The sequence below is a fragment of the Coregonus lavaretus genome (genome assembly GCF_964263955.1).
Source record: "Coregonus lavaretus genome assembly, chromosome: 38".
Classification (NCBI taxonomy): domain Eukaryota; kingdom Metazoa; phylum Chordata; class Actinopteri; order Salmoniformes; family Salmonidae; genus Coregonus; species Coregonus lavaretus.
The window spans coordinates 29,204,239-29,228,046 of record NC_140025.1 but is presented as its reverse complement, the minus strand read 5'-3'; the positions used below and the strand labels follow the sequence as shown (position 1 = coordinate 29,228,046).

General features: G+C 42.8%; 2 protein-coding genes across 4 annotated transcripts; one reads left to right on the top strand and one right to left on the bottom strand.

Annotated features, from left to right (window-relative positions):
- Window positions 1–96: 96 nt before the first annotated feature.
- Window positions 97–9,819, top strand: LOC311112414 (N-acyl-aromatic-L-amino acid amidohydrolase (carboxylate-forming) B-like). 2 transcript variants are annotated; one of them, XM_084155526.1, is made up of 6 exons: window positions 97–349; window positions 1,044–1,239; window positions 2,908–3,001; window positions 3,141–3,248; window positions 6,852–6,967; window positions 9,393–9,819. In XM_084155526.1, the coding sequence occupies exons 1-6, from the start codon at window positions 123–125 to the stop codon at window positions 9,588–9,590; spliced, it is 939 nt and encodes a 312-aa protein (XP_084011652.1). In that variant the 5' UTR covers window positions 97–122; the 3' UTR covers window positions 9,591–9,819. The 2 variants fall into 2 exon arrangements, with proteins under 2 accessions (XP_084011652.1, XP_084011653.1); XM_084155527.1 differs by having other exon boundaries at window positions 273–349; window positions 841–1,239.
- Window positions 9,820–13,694: 3,875 nt separating this feature from the next.
- Window positions 13,695–20,572, bottom strand: LOC311112055 (claudin domain-containing protein 1-like). 2 transcript variants are annotated; one of them, XM_084155032.1, is made up of 5 exons: window positions 20,521–20,572; window positions 19,397–19,987; window positions 18,054–18,161; window positions 16,413–16,550; window positions 13,695–16,138 (listed from the first exon to the last, which is right to left on the bottom strand). In XM_084155032.1, the coding sequence occupies exons 2-5, from the start codon at window positions 19,680–19,682 to the stop codon at window positions 15,918–15,920; spliced, it is 753 nt and encodes a 250-aa protein (XP_084011158.1). In that variant the 5' UTR covers window positions 19,683–19,987; window positions 20,521–20,572; the 3' UTR covers window positions 13,695–15,917. The 2 variants fall into 2 exon arrangements, with proteins under 2 accessions (XP_084011158.1, XP_084011159.1); XM_084155033.1 differs by lacking the exon at window positions 20,521–20,572 and adding an exon at window positions 20,441–20,512.
- Window positions 20,573–23,808: the final 3,236 nt, after the last annotated feature.

The window sequence follows — 23,808 nt, the reverse complement described above, 5'->3', positions numbered from 1 at the left end:
TCTCTCTCTCTCTCTCTCTCTCTCTCTCTCTCTCTCTCTCTCTCTCTCTCTCTCTCTCTCTCTCTCTCTCTCTCTCTCTCTCTCTCTCTCTCTCTCTCTCTCTCTCTCTCTCTGGCCAGCAGATGAAGCCAGTCTTTCTCCCAGCACTGTCCCGCATCGCCCTCTGCGGCGGTACCCATGGCAATGAGATGTCGGGCGTGTACCTGGTGAGGGAGCTGCAGAGGCAGAAACTGGAAAAGGCAGGGTCGGCGACCTTGACCACAGTCATATCCAACCCACGTGCAGTCCAAGTGTGCAAAAGATACACCGACATGGACCTCAACCGTTGTTTCACCGACGCCATACTAAGGTACAGGTTGTCAAAAGCACAAATGAAACTGTACATGCAAACAGTTTGATCCATAAAGGGATAGTTCACCACAACTACAAATGTATCCTAACTTCTTACCTCTAACAAGTATGGACCTGTTGGCAAATTAACTATTCAGGTGTGAACTGTATGAATCAAAGATGAGTTCTTACAACTATGTAAAGGAGCCAATAAAAACACAATGCATTGTAAAGAGACAAGGAAGCATACACAATATAGCTTTAATATAATATATCCCTCTACTGTGGAGTCCGTAAATTATCAATGTGGTCATGGCAACATTTCCAGATATCTTTGGATATTGTTTTTGAACATTCTGAACCTTGCAGCCTGGGCTGGAATGTGCCTGGCCACCAAGGGCACTACTTATCTGAACAGTCTAATGCAGTTTTTGCATAAATGGGACTATATCATAATTAATATTAGTTCTTAGTACTTAATTGATACTCAAGATTGACTCAACCCTACAGAGCTAAAGGGATGGCATCCCAAAGAGTTGGTGGCATTTACTTCTCCCTCTCAGTCTCTCACCAGCAAAGATGAGTAGTTGGTATTCTCCCACGCCAAAGCGATACACCTTTCTTCTAGTATGCACACTCGTTCACGCTCTCTTTCTCTGTCTCCCTTCTCTCTCACTCTCTCCACACACATCCACCTCTCTCTCCCTCCCTAGTTCACCTGTGACGGACGCCACCCCGTACGAGGTGAGGCGTGCCCAGGAGCTGAACACTCTACTGGGGCCCAAGGGCAGCGTTGGGGCCATGGACCTGGTGTGTGACCTCCATAACACCACAGCAAACATGGGCCTCAGTCTGATCTCCTACTCTGACCAAGACTGGGTCATCTTGCACATCTATAGACAAATCCAGGTGACCAGAGCTTCAGTTCAATTCAATTACAAGGGAAACTGATCCAAGACGTGTACTTTGAAACAATGTCCCCTTCTTAGTTGTACTGCCAGCCTCCAATGTGGGCCATCAAATATGCTCTCTAGGGTCAAAAGTGAATCTTGTTCTGTTTCCGTGCGAGAGCATTAGATTAAAATGGAATGAAGATTGATCTGTTTTAAAGGGGAAGTGGATGGTTAATCTGACTGTTGCTGTCATTGAGAGAATATTTAGATTGGAAGCATTGCTGTCTGGAAGGGGAAGAAATTGATTCTGTCTGTTGCTGTCTCTAACCATCCACACTGTGTAAAAAAAAAATCATGACAGCTGTAATGGAAACAGGAAGTTTCGGTACAATTTTTAAATGCCGACAGATCATTTGTTCCTTCGATATGGTGGGATATTTTTGTGTCGATAAAATTAATTATGCGAGAAATGGCAGTGGAAACACATTGAATGCGCAAATATTGATATAATAACCATAATGTCTAAGTAAACTTGGAGTCAAACGGTGATATGGTGCGTGGTCCTCCCACTACGACTCGGGAAACTATGCAGTTTATTAGGTTACAGATGAAATTACTTATGATGAACTTCACAGGGTGGTGAAAGTGCACAGTGATGATCTTGATGCTCCTTTCCAATAAATATAGAGAGTCTGATTCTGGTGACATGATGATCGATGCTTGACTGCCATTTGACAAATAAAAAATATCCATAATAATCTAATAATGTAGACTAGCCTACCCACACAGCCTACCCACAAAGCCTACCCGCACTGTATCTGCGAGCTGTTGTGCTGCTGTTGGCAAGAGCGCAAATGCCAAGCACAGAGTAGGTACATTTGCTATTTAACGCAACAGTTATGGTGACAAAACTATCTGTAGAGTTGAACATGTGATGGAAACACATTGTGTGCACTATTGTAAGGGTTGTGGTGAGGTATGACCCATGTGCGGTGCATGATAGAGAGTAGGCAGTAGGCAGAGATGTTGAAACAAGAATCTTTACAGGTGGTCCCGAAGCCAGGATACAAAATAACGGACTGAAATAATAAAGAAACAGGGAGAACACTTCTCGAGTACCTGTACATACTTCTCCGATCAGACACTGATTAGTACTGCTGAGCATAGAGAAACTAGCAGAGAAAACTGAACAAGGGAACACAGGGAAGTGAGGGCATAAATACACAGGTGAACAGGTAGACACAGGTGACACCAATAGGATGATGATTAGTCCAGACTGTGAGTGAGGAGGTGCCTAAGGTTGTCGGAGGAGGACACCTAGTGGATCGCCCCGGAACTGCGACCCCCTCCTGTAACACACTATGTCATCATGCACTAATTTTTATCTGCAAGTCCGTTTGGCGGAAACACACCACTGGTGGGAAAATTGGCATATTGTCTTTATGCGGATTTAGAATATTCGTATGAAAATCTGTTGCCAATTGGATGGAAACTTAGCTACTGATACAATGCTGGCTGGACTTAATCAAAATTGGAGTGTATAATTTCAACATGACTCTATTGCTTTCTTAAAGGGGAAGCGCATGCACCATCTGACCCGGTTTCTACGAGGAGAAGGGCTTCATCTGACTGGTATAATCTGGGTTCTACGGGAGTGTAAAGGGTTAATCTGTTGTGTTCTCAGAGGAAGATAACCTCAGCGCCAGTGAGGTTTATCCTGCTGGATCTACCCTTAGCTGATGCCTACTCTCAGGACTCCCTGGGCAAGCATGGCTTCTGTAAGTGTTTGTATTTGTGCTGTGTGTTCATAGGAAACACATCATGCAATCTTCTTCCTGTCATAGGAAACCAGTGTATTTTCAGTATGTTTTCCATTTACATGACAAATGTATTCATTCTGATGCTGTCACTCCACAGCGATAGAGGTGGGACCTCAACCCCATGGTGTGGTCAGAGCCGACATTTTCAACATCATGAAGGAGGCGGTCGACCAGACACTAGATTGGGTCCAGTGCTTCAACTCAGGTACTTGAACTCCCATCGTCCGTAAACATTGCTGAGCCCTCACATCGCCTACACACAGAATACACCACCCTCGATCATCGCTACCTAGCCTACTGCCTTGTTCAAGAACAAGAATAACATTAACATCATTCATATCTACAAGCATCTAGCTCCCCGTACCAGGAACAGATACAAGGAGATTTTCTTCATGCACATGGGCCTACCATTCAACACTATGCTGTTGGTCTTCACTGCATTTATGGTTATTGGATTTTGCGTATTTTTTCCTATCTTGTGTACTATAACTGGCCTCTGCTCGTTTATGTAATGTATATGTACAGTGAGGGAAAAAAGGATTTGATCCCCTGCTGATTTTGTACGTATGCCCACTGACAAAGAAATGATCAGTCTATAATTTTAATGGTAGGTTTATTTGAACAGTGAGAGACAGAATAACAACAAAAAAATCAAGAAAAACGCATGTCAAAAATGTTATAAATTGATTTGCATTTTAATGAGGGAAATAAGTATTTGACCCCCTCTCAATCAGAAAGATTTCTGGCTCCCATGTGTCTTTTATACAGGTAATGTTATTCTTGCTAGCTTCCCTACACTGGCTTCCTGTTAAGGCAAGGGCTGATTTCAAGGTTTTACTGTTAACCTATAAAGCGTTACATGGGCTTGCTCCTACCTATCTTTCCGAGTTGGTCCTGCCGTACATACCAATACGTACGCTACGGTCACAAGACGCAGGCCTCCTAATTGTCCCTAGAATTTCTAAGCAAACAGCGGGAGGCAGGGCTTTCTCCTATAGATCTCCATTTTTATGGAACAGTCTGCCTACCCATGTGAGAGACGCAGACTCGGTCTCAACCTTTAAGTCTTTACTGAAGACTTATCTCTTCAGTAGGTCATATGATTGAGTGTAGTCTGGCCCAGGAGTGTGAAGGTGAACGGAAAGGCTCTGGAGCAACGAACAGCCCTTGCTGTCTCTGCCAGGCCGGTTCCCCTCTCTCCACTGGGGTTCTCTGCCTCTAACCCTGTTACAGGGGCTGAGTCACTGGCTTGCTGGTGCTCTTTCATGCCGTCCCTAGGAGGAGTGCGTCACTTGAGTGGGTTGAGTTACTGACGTGATCTTCCTGTCTGGGTTGGCGCCCCCCCTTGGTTTGTGCTGTGGTGGAGACCTCTGTGGGCTATACTCGGCCTTGTCTCAGGATTGTAAGTTGGTGGTTGAGGATATCCCTCTGGTGGTGCGGGGGCTGTGCTTTGGCAGAGTGGGTGGGGTTATATCCTTCCTGTTTGGCCCTGTCCGGGGGTTTCTTCGGATGGGGCCACAGTGTCTCCGGACCGCTCCTGTCTCAGCCTCCAGTATTTATGCTGCAGTAGTTTATGTGTCGGGGGGCTGGGGTTAGTTGGTTATACCTGGAGTACTTCTCCTGTCTTATCCAGTGTCCTGTGTGAATTTAAGTATGCTCTCTCTAATTCTCTCGTTCTCTCTTTCTCTCTGAGAACCTGAGCCCTAGGACCATACGTCAGGACTACCGGGCATGCTGACACCTTGCTGTCCCCAGTCCGCCTGGCCTTGCTGCTATTCCAGTTTCAACTGTTCTGCCTGCGGTTACGAAACCCCTACCTGTCCCAGACCTGCTGTTTTCAACTCTTAATGATCGGCTATGAAAAGCCAACTGAGAGACCTGAGCCCTAGGACCATACGTCGGGACTACCGGCCGTGGTGACTCCTTGCTGTCCCCAGTCCGCCTGGCCTTGCTGCTATTCCAGTTTCAACTGTTCTGCCTGCGGTTATGGAACCCCTACCTGTCCCAGACCTGCTGTTTTCAACTCTTAATGATCGGCTATGAAAAGCCAACTGAGATTTATTCCTGATTATTATTTGACCATGCTTGTCACTTATGAACATTTTTGAACATCTTGGCATGGTTCTGTTATAATCTCCACCCGGCACAGCCAGAAGAGGACTGGCCACCCCTCATAGCCTGGTTCCTCTCTAGGTTTCTTCCTAGGTTTTGGCCTTTCTAGGGAGTTTTTCCTAGCCACCGTGCTTCTACACCTGCATTACTAGCTGTTTGGGGTTTTAGGCTGGGTTTCTGTACAGCACTTCGAGATATTAGCTGATGTACGAAGGGCTATATAAAATAAAATTGATTGATTGATTGATTGATTAGGAGCACACTCTTAAAGGGAGTGCTCCTAATCTCAGCTTGTTACCTGTATAAAAGACACCTGTCCACAGAAGCAATCAATCAATCAGATTCCAAACTCTCCACCATGTCCAAGACCAAAGAGCTCTCCAAGGATTTCAGGGACAAGATTGTAGACGTACACAAGGCTGGAATGGGCTACAAGACCATCGCCAAGCAGCTTGGTGAGAAGGTGACAACAATTGATGCGATTATTTGCAAATGGAAGAAACACAAAATAACTGTCAATCTCCCTCGGCTTGGGGCTCCATGCAAGATCTCACCTCGTGGAGTTGCAATGATCATGAGAATGGTGAGGAATCAACCCAGAACTACACCGGAGGATCTTGTCAATGATATCAAGGCAGCTGGGACCATAGTCACCAAGAAAACAATTGGTAACACACTACGCCGTGAAGGACTGAAATCCTGCAGCGCCCGCAAGGTCCCCCTGCTCAAGAAAGCACATATACAGGGCCGTCTGAAGTTTGCCAATGAACATCTGAATGATTCAGAGGAGAACTGGGTGAAAGTGTTGTGGTCAGATGAGACCAAAATCGAGCTCTTTGGCATCAACTCAACTCGCCGTGTTTGGAGGAGGAGGAATGCTGCCTATAACCCCAAGAACACCATCCCCACCGTCAAACATGGAGGTGGAAACATTATGCTTTGGGGGTGTTTTTCTGCTAAGGGGACAGGACAACTTCACCACATCAAAGGGACGATGGACGGGGCCATGTACCGTCAAATCTTGGGTGAGAACCTCCTTCCCTCAGCCAGGGCATTGAAAATGGGTCGTGGATGGGTATTCCAGCATGACAATGACCCAAAACACACGGCCAAGGCAACAAAGGAGTGGCTCAAGAAGAAGCACATTAAGGTCCTGGAGTGGCCTAGCCAGTCTCCAGACCTTAATCCCATAGAAAATCTGTGGAGCGAGCTGAAGGTTCGAGTTGCCAAATGTCAGCCTCGAAACCTTAATGACTTGGAGAAGATCTGCAAAGAGGAGTGGAACAAAATCCCTCCTGAGATGTGTGCAAACCTGGTGGCCAACTACAAGAAACGTCTGACCTCTGTGATTGCCAACAAGGGTTTTGCCACCAAGTACTAAGTCATGTTTTGCAGAGGGGTCAAATACTTATTTCCCTCATTGAAATGCAAATCAATTTATAAAAATTTTTACATGCGTTTTTCTGGATTTTTTTGTTGTTATTCTGTCTCTCACTGTTCAAATAAACCTACCATTAAAATTATAGACTGATAATTTCTTTGTTAGTGGGCAAACGTACAAAATCAGCAGGGGATCAAATACTTTTTTCCCTCACTGTATGTATCAAGACAAGTTCCCTTTCAAGAGAAATTACGTTTTCTATTCTATTCTAGTCATTAACCAAATACAAACCTTCTCTCATCTTCTCTCTACCAGGAAGTGCCTTTGAAGGTGGTGAGGTGGACGATGTGTACACCTTTGTGAAGAGTATAGACTACCCAAGAGACCCAGAGACCAATCAAATCACTGCTGCCATACATCCCCAACTACAGGTTCAGGAACATTCTGCCATTGTATATAATTTAACCTAGCTGCAGTTGGTTAAAGTCCTGTACATGAACCCTTCAATGCATAGCCGCAGGAAGTAGGGGCGCTGGGGGTGGGGCAGCACCCCCTCATAAATTGAAATAATTTAGCCAAAATTAGGCTCTAAAAAAATGTTTTCTCCCAAGATGATATTACTCCTGTCTGAACAGACATCAATAAAATAAATCAAAATACTACACCAGAGAACATAATTTAGCTACAGAGGATAAATAGCTTAATAAAAATAGCTGTGGACCACTTACAGTTGGGAAGTCCGCAATTTGGGCAGCATGCGAGCCAAATATAAAACGGCTTGTTGAGTTGTGGCCATAGATACAAACCATTGAAGGATTTTGGAACCCTGACACTTTGACTGTTAAACTCATGGGTACACTAGCAATAACTGACAGTCCTGACTTGAATGGGAACTGCCATCAATGGATTATATTTCTATGGTTGGTTGCAGCTGTCACAAATTTTAAAAATACAATATTGAGAAAAACGTAGGTTTACCGTTTGAAAAGCAAATGCCTACTGCTGAAAAGAGGAGAATAATATTTATGTAGAAGCTAAAAAATATATGTATTCTGAGTGAAAAGCACTTTATCAAAGTAATATCTTGATATATTGCCACGAGCTCATCGGCCATCACCGGTGAGTTGCCTATGCTTCATCTTCATCATTTGGTGAATCAGTGTCACTGAGAATATTATTTTGTAGCTTCTGTAGCCAATACTATATACTGTATATAATATATATCAGGGTTTCCGTTATGACAATTTGGCGCCGGACAAGTGATTGGGAAGATTTTTATTTATCAGACATTTGAGAAATGTACCGGTCATCCATATGCATTGGGTGCTTAACCCATTAGGGAATCCATCAACGCAGCCAGCGCCATCAATAAACTAAGGATATTGGCCAAATGAGCCACATTTACAAATTACAGACGCAGTAGCCTATCTGACAAGGATAAAGTAATACATGTTGGTGTTGTAACATGGCGTATAATTACAAAGACACTATTCCTTGTGTTTCCATGTGTAGCATATGCAAAATGTATAGCCTATTGTTTTATTGTTATTTACTTTCCTAAAATAATAATTGTCCACCTCATGGTTCAGCTGTCGGAGATTTCTGCAGTAAATGCATCAGGGCATTGCATAGGCTTATAGGCTTAGGCGTCCACTGTATGATATTAATTTGAAAATATAAAGGAAGAGAAGCTTAGGCCAAGCCCCAGAGAGATGCCGGTGGCATGCTACGACACCGACATGCATCTCTTTACCCTTGTCAGATAGGCTACTGTATCTGCTATACAGATATAGGCGTACAGAAGCAGACTCATTCGTTATTTTTCTAAAGATAATCACTACATTGTTAGATTATAGGAGTAACCCTGGTAGGCCTGAAACAGCCTTCCTCACCTCAGCTTCAACTGTCGGAGTTAGTTGGAGCACCATAGTGCACTGCCTTCATATCATAGGCCTGCAGTATAATAGACTAACAGCCACAACACACCAAATCTTCACAAAAGTTTCAACATTTTATTAGGGTAATATCAAAAGTAAGTCAAGCCATTGTTTATAGGGAAAATATGAAGAGAATATTATATAACGGCAAACACAACATTACAGTTGGAACTTAATTTGGCCAAAGAAAATGGCTCAACAGAATTAAACAAAACACTTGTGAACTTGTTTAAACCTTCACAGTTTTGAACGGTCTATATTGCCGAAAATACAGAGAAAGGCTAGTGCCTACCATACCGAACACCTGACAGCAATAGGCTAAGGATATTTATTTTACAAAAGGCCTTCTTATAACATACAGTATCTTAAACTAAATACAGAGCACATCATTAAAAAGGCAGAGCGAACTTAATTTAGCCAACATAAATGTATCAACAGAATGTAACAAAACACGTTTCGCATATTTAAAGAACTGGTTTAGATTAATAAATAGGCCTACAATAATAAACAATTACATTTACATTTTAGTCATTTAGCAGACGCTCTTACAGTTAGTGAGTGCATACATTTTCATACTGGCCCCCCGTGGGAATCAAACCCCCAACCCTGGCGTTGCAAGCGCCATGCTCTACCAACTGAGCTACACGGGGCCAATAATGATAAAACAAATTCTTATGAATATGAAAACATTTATATAGTTCCAAAATTGCATCCTACCTGAATAGCGCGTTGCCTGAATTTTGACATTTTTGTTTCAGACTCTGCTAAAAAAAAATCCCCATGTGTGGACATCCTAAAACTTGGTCTGCTCAACTGTATGCCAGTACACAAATGTGATTATAGATGCGTGCAATGCTTTATGATAAAGGGGACCCCCCCCCCCCCCCCAAAGCATGCTGATGTGACTCTTTCTCTCCAGGACCGTGACTTCTGCCTCCTCCATCCGGGAGATCCAATGTTCCTGATGTTTTCTGGGGAGACAGTGAAGTACGAAGGAGAAGAAGTCCTCCATCCCTACTTTGTGAACGAGTGTGCATACTATGAGAAGAGTATTGCCTTCCACCTGGCACGAAAGATGACACTGACTATCCCCCCCTTGCAAGTGAAGAGAGATTGATGAAGGAAGGGGAGGAAAAGAGAGACAATTTGAAGAGCGGGAGAATTAAAGGGAAAAAATGCACAGAACCTTAAGAATTACTAACTAGCCTAACCTAATTTTCAATTGATTTTTTATTCCATTGCTTTTAATCATCACTAAATGACCTCAGGAATACTGTATGTGAAATTATGCACAGTTCAATGCAATGATCTAGTATTTCAATTAAACATGTACATTTTTTGTTTAATTAGATGTCTTCATAGTGATGTAATGTTGCATTTCACTGCTCTGTTTAATCTTGTGTTCTCGAGGTACAGACCACACCTTTAAGATAGTTTAATGCAGGGAAAAGTTACAAGGTACACTATATATACAAAAGTATGTGGACACCCCTTCAAATTAGTGGATTTGGCAATTTCAGCCACACCGGTTGCTGACAGGTGTATAAAATCGAGCACACAGCTAGCAATCTCCATAGACAAACATTGGCAGTAGAATGGCCTTACTGAAGAGCTCAGTGAGTTTCAATGTGGCACCGTCATAGGATGCCACCTTTCCAACAAGTCAGTTCTTCAAATTTCTGCCCTGCTAGTGCTGCCCCGGTCTACTGTAAGTGCTGTCATTGTGAAGTGGAGACGTCTAGGAGCAACAACGGCTCAGCCGCGACGTGATAAGCTCACAGAACGGGACCGCGAGTGCTGAAGCGCGTAGCGAGTAAAAATCGTCTGTCCTCGGTTGCAACACTCACTACCAAGTTTCAAACTGCCTCTGGAAGAAACTTCAGCACAATAACTGATCGTCGGGAGCTTCATGAAATGGGTTTCAATGGCCGAGCAGCCGCATACAAGCCTAAGATCACCTTGCGCAATGCCAAGCGTTGGCTGGAGTGGTGTAAAGCTCGCCGCCATTGGACTCTGGAGCAGTGGAAACGCGTGGCAATCCGACTCTGGAGTGGCAATCCGACAGACGAATCTGGGTTTGGCGGATGCCAGGAGAACAGTACCTGCCCCAATGCATAGTGCCAACTGTAAAGATTGGTGGAGGAATAATGGTCTGGGGCTGTTTTTCATTGTTCGAGCCAGGCCCCTTAGTTCCAGTGAAGGGAAATCTTAACGCTACAGTGTAGCTCAATTGGTAGAGCATGGCGCTTGTAACGCCAGGGTAGTGGGTTCGATCCCCGGGACCACCCATACGTAAAAATGTATGCACACATGACTGTAAGTCAATTTGGATAAAAGCGTCTGCTAAATGGCATATTATTATTATACAATGACATTCTAGACCAACTTCACTAATGCTCTTGTGGCTGAATGGAAGCAATTTCCCGTAGCAATGTTCCAACATCTAGTGGAAAGCCTTCCCAGAAGAGTGGAGGCTGTTATAGCCGCAAAGGGGGGACCAACTCCATATTAATGCCCATGATTTTGGAATTAGATGTTCGACGAGCAGGTGTCCACATACCTTTGGTCATGTAGTGTATGAATGCAGAATGTCGTCATGCAGAAATGAGGTTGAAGTTGGCATGAAGTTGGATGATTGATAGGTAGTTGTAGAATGAAAGCATCTTGGTAGACGTCGTCAGAGGTGGTGTCGTAGCATCGAGAGGAACCCTGGATGATTAAAGGAGCATAATGGTTCGGAATGGTTGAAGGAGTGTGATGGTTGAAGGAGCGTGATGGTTTGGGATGATGGTTCCTTGGTCGTCGTGGTATTGGGAGATGAAGACTGAGTGTTTGGGGTGGGAGTCCTGGTGGTATCTGCTTCTCGGCGCAGAGTTAATGTATCCTGGCAAAAACAAGAAGAGCAGAGAAGGGAGGTGGAGGAATACGAAATGCTACAGAAGATCACGGTAACAGGAACTGGATTGGGTGAGTATATACAGCCACTGATTGGCGAATGGGAGTTGTAAATCAAATCAAATCAAATTTTATTTGTCACATACACGTGTTTAAAATATGTTATTGCGGGTGTAGTGAAATGCTTGTGCTTCTAGCTCCGACAGTGCAGTAATATCTAACAAGTAATATCTAACCATTTCACAACATATACCCAATACACACAAATCTAGTAAGGAATGGAATTTAAGAATATATATGTATGGACAAGCAATGACAGAGCGGCATGGACTAAGATACAGTAGAATATTATAGAATAGAATACAGTACATACATGAGATTAGATGAGTAGTGCAAGATATGTAAACATTATTAAAGTGACCAGTGTTCCATTTCTTAAAGTAGCCAGTGATTTCAAAAGGCAGCAGCAGCCTCTAAAGTGCTAGTGATTGCTATTTAACAGTCGGATGGCCTTGAGATAGAAGCTGTTTTTCATTCTCTCGGTCCAAGCTTTGATGCACCTGTACTGACCTCGCCTTCTGGATGATAGCGGGGTGAACAGGCAGTGGCTCAGGTGGTTGATGTCCTTGATGATCTTTTTGGCCTTCCTGTGACATCGGGTGCTGTAGGTGTCTTGGAGGGCGGGTAGTTTGCCCCCGGTAATGCGTTCAGCAGACCGCTACACCCTCTGGAGAGCCCTGCGGTTGCGGGCGGTGCAGCTGCCGTACCAGGCGGTGATACAGCCCAACAGGATGCTCTCAATTGTGCATCTGTAAAAGTTTGTGAGGGTTTTAGGTGCCAAGCCAAAATGTCTTTAGCCTCCTGAGGTTGAAGAGGCTCTGTTGCGCCTTCTTCACCACACTGTCTGCGTGGGTGGACCATTTCAGTTTGTCAGTGATGTGTACGCCAAGGAACTTGAAGCTTTCCACCTTCTCCACTGCGGTCCCGTCGATGTGGATAGGGGGGGTGCACCCTCTGCCATTTCCTGAAGTCCACAATCATCTCCTTTGTTTTGTTGACGTTGAGTGAGAGGTTATTTTCCTGGCACCACACTCCCAGAGCCCTCACCTCCTCCCTGTACTACTGTTGTGTCGTCTGCAAACATGATGATTGAGTTGGAGGCGTGCTTTGCCACGCAGTCATGGGTGAACAGGGAGTACAGGAGGGAGCTGAGCATGCACCCTTGTGGGGGCCCAGTGGTGAGGATCAGCGAAGTGGAGATGTTTCCTACCTTCACCAACTGGGGGCGGCCCATCAGGAAGTCCAGGACCCAGTTGCACAGGGCGGGGTTCAGACCCAGGGCCTCGAGCTTAATGATGAGCTTGGTGGGTACTATGGTGTTGAATGCTGAGCTATAGTCAATGAACAGCATTCTTACATAGGTATTCCTCTTGTCCAGATGGGATAGGGCAGTGTGCAGGCGATTGCATCGTCTGTGGATCTATTGGGGCGGTAAGCAAATTGAAGTGGGTCTAGGGTGACAGGTAAGGTAGAGGTGATATGATCCTTGACTAGTCTCTCAAAGCACTTCATGATGACAGAGGTGAGTGCTACGGGGCGATAGTCATTTAGTTCAGTTACCTTTGCTTTCTTGGGTACAGGAACAATGGTGACCATCTTGAAGCATGTGGGAACAGCAGACTGGGAAAGTGAAAGATTGAATATGTCCGTAAACACAACAGCCAGCTGGTCTGTGCATGCTCTGAGGACGCGGCTAGGGATGCCGTCTGGGCCGGCAGCCTTGCGGGGGTTAACATGCTAAATTTCTTACTCACGTCGGCCACAGTCCTTGGTAGTGGGCCTCGTCAGTGGCACTGTGTTATCCTCAAAGCGGGCGAAGAAGGTGTTTAGCTTGTCTGGAAGCGAGACGTCGGTGTCAGCGACGTGGCTGGTTTTCCTTTTGTAGTCCGTGATTGTCTATAGACCCTGCCACATACGTCTGGTGTTTGAGCCGTTGAATTGCGACTCCACTTTGTCTCTATACTGATGTTTTGCCGGTTTAATTGCCTTGCGGAGTGAGTAGCTACACTGTTTGTATTCTGCCATATTCCCAGTCACCTTGCCATGGTTAAATGCGGTGGCTCGCGCTTTCAGTTTTGCGCGAATGCTGCCTTCTATCCACGGTTTCTGGTTAGGGTAAATTGTTTGATTGTCAAGAGGGAAGGAGATGTAAATTGTTTCAGGTGTGGTCTTTCCTCCCGAACTTTAGTTATGTTACACACAACACCATTTAATTATTTAAAACACACTCCCACGCACATTCAATATTAACACTCAGACAACCAGACCGGAGGTCACCATAGGTGAACTTTATTCTTATGGAAACAACTATGCAGTGTACTTTAGGTATAGTTACATATAAAAACTCTTACAAAAGCCACAAGGTGTTTCAACACATTGATACACTTCATAAAATGTGTCCTAGTAAACCATATCAGTAAACCATAAGCGTACTTGGAGTTAGTGCCAGTTGTCTTGTCATTGGTAGTTTCAAGCTGGCTTCAAACACTGTAGGCTTCAGAAAACCTAAGTATTGGAACTACATTTACTTCAACATAACAGAAAAATATATAATAAACATCAAGAGGGAGATCAAAACACAGCTTAGCTATAGCGTCATCAAAACAACACAGGATAAAATGTCTTTACATTCAAATAAAAGTCAATAAATATGGATGACAATGGCAAAAAAGTGGTTACATTCCAAAAGGTGACATTCAATCAACATATGACACAAAATTAAGCAGAAAATTCTCATCAGCTGAAATAAAATAAAAAAATGAAATGTAGGCAAATGGGGTCCAAAGTCACTACAACACTCTACAGATAACAACACTTCAAAACCATAAAAAACTGTTTCGTTTAGGAAAACCCACAAAAAAGGCTAGAATTATCTATCCATGCAGTGATGCAAAAAGCGTTCATTCAGAAATGGTAGAGATGTCAACAGAAGCAAAGGCAAAATATGACTCCAATCATTGTTAACTTGAATTTAAAAAAGCATTGCTAAAGATGCACCTACAAACAAAAGGTTTCAAGAAAAACATAATAAACGCACCTCACCTTCTCATAATCAACCACAGGTTTTGATATACCTGATGCACATACACATACAGTGCTGCTGCGGACAAATTAATCTTAAAATCAAATCAAATTAACCACTTGTCTCTATGACAGTGAGAATCTCTTAGGATATGTTTATACAGGTGATGTCTCGTTTGAGGTTTTATTGGCTAGTGTCAGCTGTCAAACAGTTGTGCTTAAGGTGGAGTGATTGCTTTGTCCACCCTGAAGAGTGAATTGCAGGTGGAGTTAAGGTGGAGTGCTTCTTTAGGCCACCCTGTGGGGTGTAGTTAAGGTGTAGTGAAAGTTTAGTCACCCTAAAATCTGTCAATCAGGTATAGTAACGGGGAGGATTGTCATGACATCAATGTAAAGGCGTAGTTGTTACCGAGTGAATCACTGGGCCACCCTGCGCTTTTCATGCCTCGTCCTGGTGAGGCCAGTGTGCAGGCTTTTGTCCTTGCCCAGCACTATATCACTTGAGTTGTGTTCAGTAGGGCACAAAGTTGTAGAGCCTTCAGATACTTTGACATGAAGAGTAAGACATGTCAGCTCTAATTATCACATTTCTATTTGCAATGTTTCAGTACGTTGCACCACCCTGAACGTGACAGCTACGGTGCTGGGCTAAGACAGATGTGAACACTAATAGGCCTTCCAAGAGCATAGGGGTATCCTACGAAGCAAGCTAAAACTACTCAGGGTTTTCCTAAATTAACCAGCCGTCTTTATTTTATTACTTTCGTGAATGCCGTCTTTAATGTGCTTATCAATGCACAAGCACTTTCTTCCCACTCCTATCAATATTTATTTATTTATTAAGTTATACAAAAGTGTTACATTGGGTGAAGTTTAAAATGCATTCTGTCATTACTAAATGTGTAAAGTAATACTATTTTTTTCACACAGAACATTTCATTAAATAAAAATATTGAATCATTCGTCTTCCTCAAATGAAAGGGATGACGACGCAATCTTTGATAGAGAGAGGAATCTGATTTCATTGGTCCTCAACTCACGGCTCAGTCATTTCATTCAGAGTAAGTGAAGTTAACTGCAAGTTAGCCTGCCCCAGAGCAGGTTAGTTCTGAAGGATTCATTGCCATAGAAAAGGTGAGCCACTTTCGTATGAATGGAATCCTGAATTGAACTCGGAGTTAACAAAAGTTACCTTGCTAACTACTAAAACCTGCTTCGTAGGATACCCCTCAGGAGTATAGATCATTGTTGTGTAGACTGCCATTTAGGATTAGTTTAGGGTCACATTCAGTAAAACATGCCATTTATAAAATGTTTAGAAACGTAGCCATTTCATAGAAACAATCTCACCTTCTACAAATTGGAGTCTGCATGTGACTGGCAACACTCTACAACTTCACATTTTCAATTTATAAACGTCATGCTCTTACTGAACGCAACCCTGACGTATAAAAGAAACCCAGTCTCTTCAGGCCACCCGGTAGGCGGTCATGCGGGTGTAGTTCTGGCGGTGGCTCCGGGCGGCCCACAGGAAGAGGGCGGCTGCCATCATCTGCAGCGGCGAGGAGATGAGGGCCAGGTAGAGGGACCAGCTCAGGGAGCGGTCCACACCCTCAGGCAGCACCGAGACACTGTGGAGCAGGTCCATGCCAGCCAGGAAGCAGCACACTGTGCCCAGGGAACATAGACCTGGATGGGAAAGACAACAATGAATGTGACTTTACGCAATTGTACATTTGACTTTCATTTTAAACCCTTCTGCTTTGGCAAAATGTTAATGTCTATTTCATGCCAATAAAGCACAATTGAGATGGGGAAGGTGGCATGGATAATTAATCCCTTAGCTTTCATTCATACTTTTACATGTTGTTGGGTGTAAAGTTTGTGTGTCTGTTTGTGTGTGGTGGGAGTTAGGGTTAAAGAGAGTTGAGAGGCATTGTGATTATCCATGTAGTTCTCAAACCTGCCAGCAGGTGGAGCACTCCTACACCCAGGGTTGGGGTGATGCTGCGGCAGAGGCAGGCGCATACCCCGATGAGCCCGCTAAGGAACACCAAGGCTAGGGACACCAGAGGCAGCAGGAACTGGCACCTCCACAGGTCTGCTCAGACACAGTGAGAAACCAACTTAGAAATGTCAGAAAAGTGTTTAAAAGTAGTTATTTCTATAGTTTTGTAGACGGATATACAATATCTGAAGAGAGCTTCATAAGGACAAACCAATGTTAGGGATGTAGCTCAGTTGGTAGAGCATGGCGTTTGCAACGCCAGGGTTGTGGGTTTGATTCCCGGGGGGGGGGGGGGGGGGGGGGGGGGAATAATGTATGCACTAACTGTAAGTCGTTCTGGATAAGAGCGTCTGCTAAATGACTAAAATGTAAATGTTTTTACGAATGCGTGGCTATGTGTCTGTGTTTGCCTGAGAGAGAAAGGGAAAGAGATGAGGTCACATGACTGTCAGTAACAATAAGAAACAACAGTGGAAACCACCAATCATCATGTGACCTCATCTCTTTCCCTTTCACTCTCAGGCAAACACAGACACATAGCCACGCATTCGTAATAAACATTTACATTTTAGTCATTTAGCAGACGCTCTTATCCAGAACGACTTACAGTTAGTGCATACACATATGTGGGAACTCCTTCAGTTAGTGCATAATGTATGCACTAACTGTAAGTCGTTCTGGATAAGAGCGTCTGCTAAATGACTAAAATGTAAATGTAAATGTTTATTACGAATGCGTGGCTATGTGTCTGTGTTTGCCTGAGAGAGAAAGGGAAAGAGATGAGGTCACATGACTGTCAGTAACAATAAGAAACAACAGTGGAAACCACCAACATTTCCAACCCTAATTTTCATTTCTTTGAAACACAAGCTTAGTTTGAACCAAGGTTATTATACTAAACTAAAACAAAATAAAACTAAAATCAGGAAAAAACAATTTAGTAAATTGAAATAAAAAAAATTAACAAAACTGTTTGATAACCTAAAAGTATACGACTCCAAAAATAACAAAAATACAATCAAAACCATGAATTATGTTCAGTTGTAGTTATTTTCTCTCAATATTTTGGGAAGAAATCTAATGGGGTTTCAAGATTCTGAACCTGGCGTTTCACATTGAGATCGGGTTTGAATGGTAAGGTTCAAGCAACCGACTGTAGACGACAGCAAGGCTCAGAACAACATGGCAGTGTTGCCATTGTTTATAAAACTTCTTATTTCTCTCTGTCTCCAACCCCCCATATCACACTCACAAACTGAAATGTGTGTTCACTGTACAATCAATAAGTAAGAGAGAGAGCTTCAAATATCGCATTAATTTATGCCAAGAGTGTGCAAAGCTGTCATCAAGGCAAAGGGTGGCTACTTTGAAGAATCTCAAATATAAAATACATTTTGATTTGTTTAACACTTTTTTGATTACTACATGATTCCATATGTGTTATTTCATAGTTTTGATGCCTTCACTACTATTCTACAATGTAGAAAATAGTAAAAATAAAGAAAAACCCTGGAATGAGTAGGTGTGTCCAAACTTTTGACTGGGTCTGTCTGTGTCTGTGTCTGTGTGTGCGTGTGGCTGCAAGGCAAGACTCACATGTCCGAAGCAGGTCCTCCCCAGTGTTGTGATTCCCTGGTTCTTTGTACTTGGGTACAAACTGCTGAGGCAGAGTGAAGCTCACACACTGTGTTACCATCTTAGGATCTGAGAAAACAAGAGAAGCGAGACAGAGAGTTAGGCCGGGATTCAATCTGATGTGGGTTATCGACATTGCAGCTTTTAACGGCAATGTTGACACATTTGCATTCACGGTTAAATGCTGTAGACGTCCATTCAATCAGAAATTGCCTTTAAAAGCTGCATTGTCGACAACGTGCGATCAGATTGAATCGCAAACTTATTGGGAGAAAGCACCAAATATTTAGACTAATATCAAACCCAGTGTTGCTCCTGTGTGGGTATCAGAAAAAAAGACGCCTTTGTTTTATAATACAATTTTAGCATGGTGTATAACACTGATGGGCACAGCGATGTGTAACTGGTCCACCTGTGTATCCAGCACACCCCTTCTGAACCAACACCTGCAATGAATGCTGTAATAAATATATATACAGTTGAAGTCGGAAGTTTACATACACTAAGTTGACTGTGCCTTTAAACAGCGTGGAAAATTCCAGAAAATGATGCCATGGCTTTAGAAGCTTCAGATAGGCTAATTGACATAATTTGAGTCAGTTGGAGGTGTACCTGTGGATGTATTTCAAGGCCTACCTTCAAACTCAGTGCCTCTTTGCTTGACATCATGGGAAAATCAAAAGAAATCAGCTAAGACCTCAGAAAAAAAAGTGTAGACCTCCACAAGTCTGGTTCATCCTTGGGAGCAATTTCCAAACACCTGAAGGTACCACGTTCATCTGTACAAACAATAGTACGCAAGTATAAACACCATGGGACCACGCAGCCGTCATACCGCTCAGGAAGGAGACGCGTTCTGTCTCCTAGAGATAAACATACTTTGGTGCAAATCAATCCCAGAACAACAGCAAAGGACCTTGTGAAGATGCTGAAGGAAACAGGTACAAAAGTACTAATTTAGTGTATGTAAACTTCTGACCCACTGGGAATGTGATGAAAGAAATAAAAGCTGAAATAAATCATTCTCTCTACTATTACTCTGACATTTCACATTCTTAAAATAAAGTGGTGATCCTAACTGACCTAAGACAGGGAATTTTTACTAGGATTAAATGTCAGGAATTGTGAAAAACTGAGTTTAAATGTATTTGGCTAAGGTGTATGTAAACTTCCGACTTCAACTGTATATATATTAGTAATATAATATATGCCATTTAGCAGACGCTTTTAACCAATGTATACATTTTGTATGGGTCTTGCAGCGGCCCCTGCAGTGACTCGCTCTAGTGTGTGTAGGTTCTTACCAGGCTCTTTGAACCAGTGTGACTGGCCTGGCGCCTGCACACACCTCCACCACAGCCCAAGGGTGCCATTGAGGCGGAACAGCGTGTCGCTGTAGGTCTTTTCATCAAACTCCCCGTTGATGAAGTCCTCACGGAGCTCCGAAGCGTTGCTGGCCTCATGGTTGCCGGGCAGACTTCGGTACTGGTACCAGTGCTGTGTTCCTACGGCAACAGAGAGATAGACTGTGGCCAGCAGACTCAGAACAGAGCCAATGACCAGGGCGGTAGCGTAGCGGTTATCCACCATGGTTTGCAATTCAAGAGTGTCCGTTTGTGAATTAAAATGAATTCACTCTTACTGCATTTGTTAATGTGTCTACTCGTGCCCTCCTATGAAGGGAAGTCAAAAGTAGGGGATAAGGGCACTATAAGAGATCAGCTAGTCAGTGAGTACTTGACAGCCTTGCAGTAATGTCCTTAACATTGACAGTGCAGTTCCTGAGCATGGTGGCTGGTTCAGTGCTTCCCAGCCTGTACTCTGTAGTCCTCTGTGTCTTCCTTATTGTCCAGGTCCTCACAACCCCACCATCACCAAGTAGGCCAGCTTCACTCCTTTGAAGGAGAACAAATCAGAAGAAAGGTATTGCAAACTGTCATTCAACTGAATTTTCATTCAGATCTTAGACTGGCACATTTTGGCTCTGATAACAAGATACTGTAGTTAGCAAACAAGCAGCAAAGTTACCGGTATAAGCACAGATGAAAGGGGGTTAGTTAGCTGTCAGTATTTTGCTAAGGCGAATGCAAATAAGCATATGGTAATAATGATTAAGTAATGACATGCATCTACCTAGCTCACTAAACAGAAAGCTATTTCCCTGCTATGAGGAAAGTATCAAAGTGGCAAGAATTACACATATCGACTTTTATCTACCGACTGCCAGCAAATGCTAATAACGCTAGCTAGCTAACTTGTGCAAAACCTCCACGACAGAATGGCATGTTTCTTGAAAAAAATAAAAATGTTGTGAATGAACAAAACCAACACGCATTTAAATAATTTACCAATGTAATGGCTATCAGATTAATTTCAACGATATTAACGTTTATAGCAAATGCTATGAACGTTTAGCTATTCAACTCACTCAATAGCGTTCCTTTTCCGGATGATTTAGGGTTTTTCACTAGTTACCACAGCCACAGAGTCCAAATTGGTTATATGGTAAAAATGAATGAAAACAAAAATTGCCTTTTTGGTCTTAATTTAAGGTTAGGCATAAAGTGGGCAGCATGGTTAAGGTTAGATATAAAATCAGATTTGATTAATATTGTAGAAATAGAGGGGTTTATGACTTTGTGGCTGTGGTAACTATTGAGGGGTGTGGCTTTTTTTTGTCAACGCAGTTTATCAGAAAGCGTCTTGTGGACCACTACCATGTGGGCTTTGTAGTTTTTGGCTACACTGAGGTGGTTCTATGAATGGATACACATTCGCATCAATACACTGAGGTGGTTCTATGAATGGCGTATTAATGGCGTCTTTTTGTAGGCACTAACTCAGCCATGGTTCGATTGGCAAAGCCTATAGGGAAATTAATGGCGTTTTTGGATAAACAAGGAAAATAAGGTGTGGTAAACACAGGCATAGGAGATCTTATACTTTTGTTTTATGAGATAATATTCATCAGCTAACGTCAATTTTGAATTTTGTAAGCATTTATGTAATCAAAAAAAGCACATAAAGGCTTCATAATTCATAAGGGTCATGTTAACTGACTGATATTATCTTATAGAACAAAATGTATAAGATCTCCTATGCCTGTGTTAACTAACCTCAGACTTTATTTTCAGCGTTTATCCCAAAACCCTATTCTTTCCCCATAGGAATGGCTGAACGAACCGTAACTAATTTCAAAATATGGAAAGATGAGACTGACGAAGACGATGGTGTTCTCCGTTTTGCTTACAACCCCCACAAGTGTCACGGGACTCGTCTGAAGTAACACTAATATGACCCCACCATCGAAAGATGAGACTCTCACAAACACATACTGTACATGTCGGTTGTTTTGCTCTAGGACGCCCACAAGCCTCACAAGACTTGTCTGAAGGTAGCCCGGTACCAGTTTAAAAAATGAATGGAAGTATACACTCAGTGGACAGTTTATACGGTACAGCATCACGTTCACAAAAATGGATCGCTCCTACAGACATCTAATAGACTCTACTGTTCAAAAGCTAGAACCAAATTTGGAGGAAGAAAACAGAAGTAGGGCCTCAAGAGGAGGAGGAAGGCAAGATAACAGAGAAATTATGTATTATTAAACAAAATTATGCTAAGTTCACGAGGCCCCTGATTATGTATGCTAAGTTCACGTAGCCCCTGATTATGTGAGGTCCAAGTTAATTGCTACAGTCAGGCCACCCCATCACCTCCGTAAACAGTGTTATGGTGTCTAGGGCTGTGGCGGTAATTGAATAACCGTGTAATTGACGGTTATGGATTAGGACCTTCATGATTATAAGCAATTGTTTTGCTAACTTAGTCTGTATATTAAACTGTCTACATCTCCTCTTTCCAACTGTCGTTTGATGCTCCAGCAGCTAATCCGCTAGATGCGCGGTGGTTGTAGAAGCACTAGCCCAGAGGTACCCAACTACTATTTGACAAGGTCCGGTCACACAAATGTCCTAGATGGCAAAGGTCCGGATGGATATTGCCATTTATCGGCGTAGTAACAAACCCCCACATCGCGACCAATGCAATCCCAAACCGTTCAAACTGTTCACACCCCTCTTGTTGCCGGTGACATTTATTTATTTATTTTAAAGCTTATTTCCTGCAATTCTACACATTTTGCCATGTGGAGGAATTAAAATGTTGCAATTTAAAGCACATTTCCTGCAATTCTACACATTTTGCCATATCTTATGTGTATTCATATAATACCTGAGGTCGAGGTCCCTGGGCAGGTATTCTGGCCATGATAACTAACATTTAGATAGCTGGTTAGCTTAACCTACCCATCAAGCTAACATGGCCAGTAGTTAATCAACTTGACATTTCTGACAGGTTATAAATAGCTCTTTAAGGTCTGTCAGTGAATGACATAATACAATAAAAAATGTCCATGCACTACCAAATTAATTGCACCTTGTGCAGCCATTCCACTTTTACAACTCTCAACAGCAGTAAGTTGAAAGCCTGACTGAGTTCTAAAATGTATTATTTGTACTTGTTTTTTTCTGGGTCCCGATCCGGACCGTGGTCCGCCAGTTGAGTCTGGCTGCGCTAGCCTATAGGCCATGGCACTTCAGTAAAAAAATTAATGTGTCGACTTTCTTTTATACAATGCACATTTTCATTGCTTGTTAGTTAATAAATAATTTGGTCTTCTTTTAAAAAAGGTTGGATGTGTCTGACTATTCATTAATTATTCAACAGCAGTTGACAAGGTTGTTCTGGCTCTGAGGTCTATTATGCCAACATTTTTTGTCAAATGGACAATGCGCTAATCCTCTCCAACCTGGTATGGTATCACTTGGAATCTATAATACATTCTATATCATATGATACCATGCCAGGTTGGGTAGGATGGAATTCCAAGTCGGTACCTCGTGCCTCTTTCTAGAGCTCCGACCTGAAGATCACTGACATCATGATTCAACCTTGTTTTTTTCCAAGTTCCCAGTTGTCTTGAAAGCACCAGAGAATGCCAGACTTTGATGACAAAGCTTGATGACAACATTTGCCCACAAGAAGGACCACCGCTCCACTTTCCTGTTCAAGTGAGCACAGCACAACAAGGTGAGTCCAAAAATGTAATGTATCCTGCTGCATAAATGATGCAATATGCCAGGGAGATATGTATACTGTAGCTAAGAAAGTAATACTAAGTGTATGTTGTGTAGTAAGCTGTTAGTAGCCCATGTGGCTTATCCTAATAATTTGGTCCCTTTCCCCCTCATAACTTAGCCTACTGTTCTGACTTGGTGGTGCACATGTAGCCTATAGCCTGTTTTAGAGAAATTTAATTATCAAATATTGTAAGAGCTTTCATTGTCTGCTTATATGCCCCCTTTATTTATCCTACGGTTCTGACTTAGTGTACAGGGAGAATACTGTAAGAACGGCTCATGTTCTGAATTCTGTCGCAGTACATTTCAAAAGTGCTCAAAAAATAGTTATATTGACTACATCTGTCCTAGCTCGCTCATTAATGTCTTAATCGAAATTACGGATTGCCTCTTAGCTCAATTGGTAGAGCATTGCGCTTGTAACGCCAGGCTAGTGGGTTCGATCCCCGGGACCACACATACTTAAAAATGTATGCACACATGACTGTAAGTCGCTTTAGATAAAAGCGTCTGCTAAATGGCATATTATTATTATTATTATTATTATTATTATTATTATTATCCACTCGTCGTTC